General features: G+C 36.9%; 1 protein-coding gene across 1 annotated transcript; it reads right to left on the reverse strand.

Annotated features, from left to right (window-relative positions):
• Window positions 1-6: 6 nt before the first annotated feature.
• LOC117320450 lies at window positions 7-2160 on the reverse strand (the record flags this gene model as incomplete). Its single annotated transcript, XM_033875046.1, is given in 1 exon segment — window positions 7-2160. A coding segment is annotated over 1 exon segment (2154 nt), but the record flags the coding sequence as incomplete, so codon positions are not given.
• Window positions 2161-3322: the final 1162 nt, after the last annotated feature.

Consider the following 3322-nt stretch of genomic DNA (forward strand, 5'->3'; position numbering starts at 1 on the left):
TAATGCAATCAAATGGAGGCAGTTAACACCGTCGTTATTTTTACAGGACAGCAAAGAGCGACACGTGGGTGTCGCACATAACTCTTCATATCCAAGCAAGCACGCCCAATCTAACATTGTGTTACCATCTTCGTCAACCAGCGATTCCGACATGTTGTCCCGATAAATACTCTTCATTACGCTTTCAATGTCCTTAGCTGTTAGTATTCCTAGCTTATAATGCAAAACAATATACGGCAGACAATGCATTCCGTTTGAATCTTTTTGTGTTAAAAGAAAGGGATATTGCTTCATCAGGTATAACATCATCTGAGGTTGACAGTTTTGACATGCACTGTGCAAAACGGTAGAACAGTTGTTATCTTTTAGTGTCTTAATGCATATCTCTTTCTGCTCATCTCCCTGACCGCCTTGAGTGACTAAATTGGCTACTGTCTGAAAGCAGTTAATGGATGGAGATCCTGCGATAACGTGTAATAAATGCCGACCACCACCGTCCTTTTGTGACAATAAGACTGGGAATAATCCTAGAAGATATTCACAAATCTCGTGTCGTCCGAAAACGCATGCAATGCATAGAATATACCATTTTTCCTTGTTAGTAAGTTGTGTTATTGAGGTGTCCAGCATCAGCATAACCTCGATCTTCCCAGCGCGTGCGGCACAATAACATGACCTAATATCAGGCTCTATGTTCTTGTTAAGGAGATAGGCAGAACATTCAATATTTCCTTCTGCGATTGCTACGTCAAGTGCATATTTCATGTGGTTGGATAAGTGTTCCATCTTCAATTTATCAACTAGGTAGCGAAACAGATAAAATGAATTCACTTTCGCGGCGTAGATCAGAAAACAACTAGGGTTTTCCTCTATAATATCATCTATGTCAAGAGAAGTTAGCATTCCTGGCTTTACATCCGAAGGTATTAGTAACGGCATGTTTGTTTCCCATCTAAAAAAGTAATCTTCTGGCAGATATCCGTTTGAATTGAACCACTGAAAAAATCTAGAGAGAAATGCGCTATCATTCCATAAGGACATGGACGCTACCGCAAGGTAACTTGAGTGTTGCTTTGATTGAAGTTCCTTTACTATACGTTGGTAAGCGATATCATAAATATCTTCTTCTATCTCTACTTTCATCAGAACGTCTTTGCATTTATTTGTTACTACATAACGCAAACAACTGCTTGGGCAGCATTTTAGGAAACCGCTAGGTTTCTCTTCTCCATAAAGAATAGCAATAGTATCTCGTATTGAGTCATGGAAAAAGCTATATATACCGTTTTCTTTACTCACAAATGAACCATGTAAAACATCAAGACCTTGCCGTAGGCACCGAGGTTGTGTTGTATTGGATTCAGTATTTTGATCTGAATGAGGAAAGACATCAGAAGAGACTCTAAATACATGTGATACCCCTTCTTCGTCAAAGCATTCATGTTCAAAATCAAGTCGTTTTGTAGAGACAGGTTCTCTGGATAATAAAAGGTATAACAGCGCTGTTTGTTTCGCTACGTTAAATTTATCCTTGATAACGGTCTTAATGCTTTGTAATGGCTTTCTGAAATATCCTACTCTTTCTGAATGCAACTCTGGGGTCATTTGAAAGATACGACAACATTCAGGAAACCCTATCGGTGGTGAGGAATGAATGATTTCACTGATCTCACTTTCTAAGAATGGTTCGAAATTATCTATTTTCGATGTATATACATTGAGCAAACTTTCCCTCTCTTCTTTTATAATGAATTCAGGAGAGCTGATATCAATGACATTTTCCTCATCAAACAATGATAGCCCCCTAAACTTAGATTTGTATTCATGATATATGTCATTTCTCAATGTAATAATCAAACAGTTCGCTGATTCTTTCCCCACTACGATTGATTTGATCACGTCCGCATGCTGTTTCCACCATGTCAAATCTTGCGATACATCAGAACTATAGCCTAACAGATCATCTAATAAAATGCCAAGATTTGTATTTGCCGAAATTACCTTATCCCAGCTCTGAAGGCTTGGAAGACGTAGTGGCTTCTTCCTTTGTTTTTGTTCACGAGAATGAAGCCAGTCTAACAGTTGAACGGCTAAGCGGGTCTTCCCCGCACCGGAATCTCCCCTTATAACCACAAACCTTTTCTCTTTGATTTTCTCTTTAGCAACTGCATATGCCTTCGTCGTTACAAAATCGGACGTAGTTCGTTGTTCCTGTATCCAGTTCTCTGTATGACCTGAAATGTAATGATTATATTGGCTTAATCTGAATAAGCATAAGCTAAATACAACAGAATAAACATTGGCTTTTTCAATATGTTGGCATTGATTATTTTCCAAGAAAATATGTATATATTTCATAAATTTTTTTTCAAAATTCAAACTTAAAAAATACAATATTGACAACCACAAGATTGAACTAGTTACTTACCAATTATGTTTTGCTGTTCAGTCAGATCCACGTTTTCATTTCCTAAAATATATATATGATTATGTGTTCGTTAAAGTCTTGATAAGTGGCAACTTTCACAGTTGTGTCCATGTGATTGTTACAAGAACCACGTGATGCATTTACGTGTAAATTGGGATTATGCAAACTGCAATGGGTGACGTAGCAACTGACCTTTATTTACCACGCATTACTGTGAGGAATGTTGGCCAATTTTTAGGATTTCTCGCATTTTATGCCAATTCGCCATTGTCTCAATACAAATTTTTACAGATGTTATGTGATTTGAATATCATATTTCAGTTTGATTTTGAGATTGAGAAAATATTTCTGGTGGAAATGGGCAGATGTTAAGAAACATATATATTTCACTCACTTTTGATAGATGACATCATCATTTCCTCATGTTCTTTCATCCTCTGTTGGTGTCCCGCTGATATATCACATAGATCCTTCATCATTTGTCTTTGTTCCTTTATCCAGTACTGGTTATCTTTTTTCACTTGGTCATGCGTAGTATTTTTAAAACGATTATGACCTGAAACAATACGCTTGATAAATTCTAGAAAGGCAAGGCAATAAAGTTCACAATAATGATAAACATGTTAACTGACATTGTTTCACTAGGTCGTAAAAGACAGAGTTTAACACAAATTCATCAACAAATACACACAAAACAGGATAAAGTGGAAATTATTTTACAAGCTTTCAATACAACAGAAAATTAGGCTAGCGTTACTCCTCAAAAGCACAGCTTTCAATACAGAAAGAAACAGGGTATAACGATACTAATCACCTCGTTCGGTTCAAACCCAAACAAGCAGTTCTAATGAGGAAGCATTACGTAAAGATTGAGTTCGATCAGCCCATTTAAAA

This window comes from Pecten maximus, unplaced genomic scaffold (assembly GCF_902652985.1).
Source record: "Pecten maximus unplaced genomic scaffold, xPecMax1.1, whole genome shotgun sequence".
Lineage (NCBI taxonomy): Eukaryota > Metazoa > Mollusca > Bivalvia > Pectinida > Pectinidae > Pecten > Pecten maximus.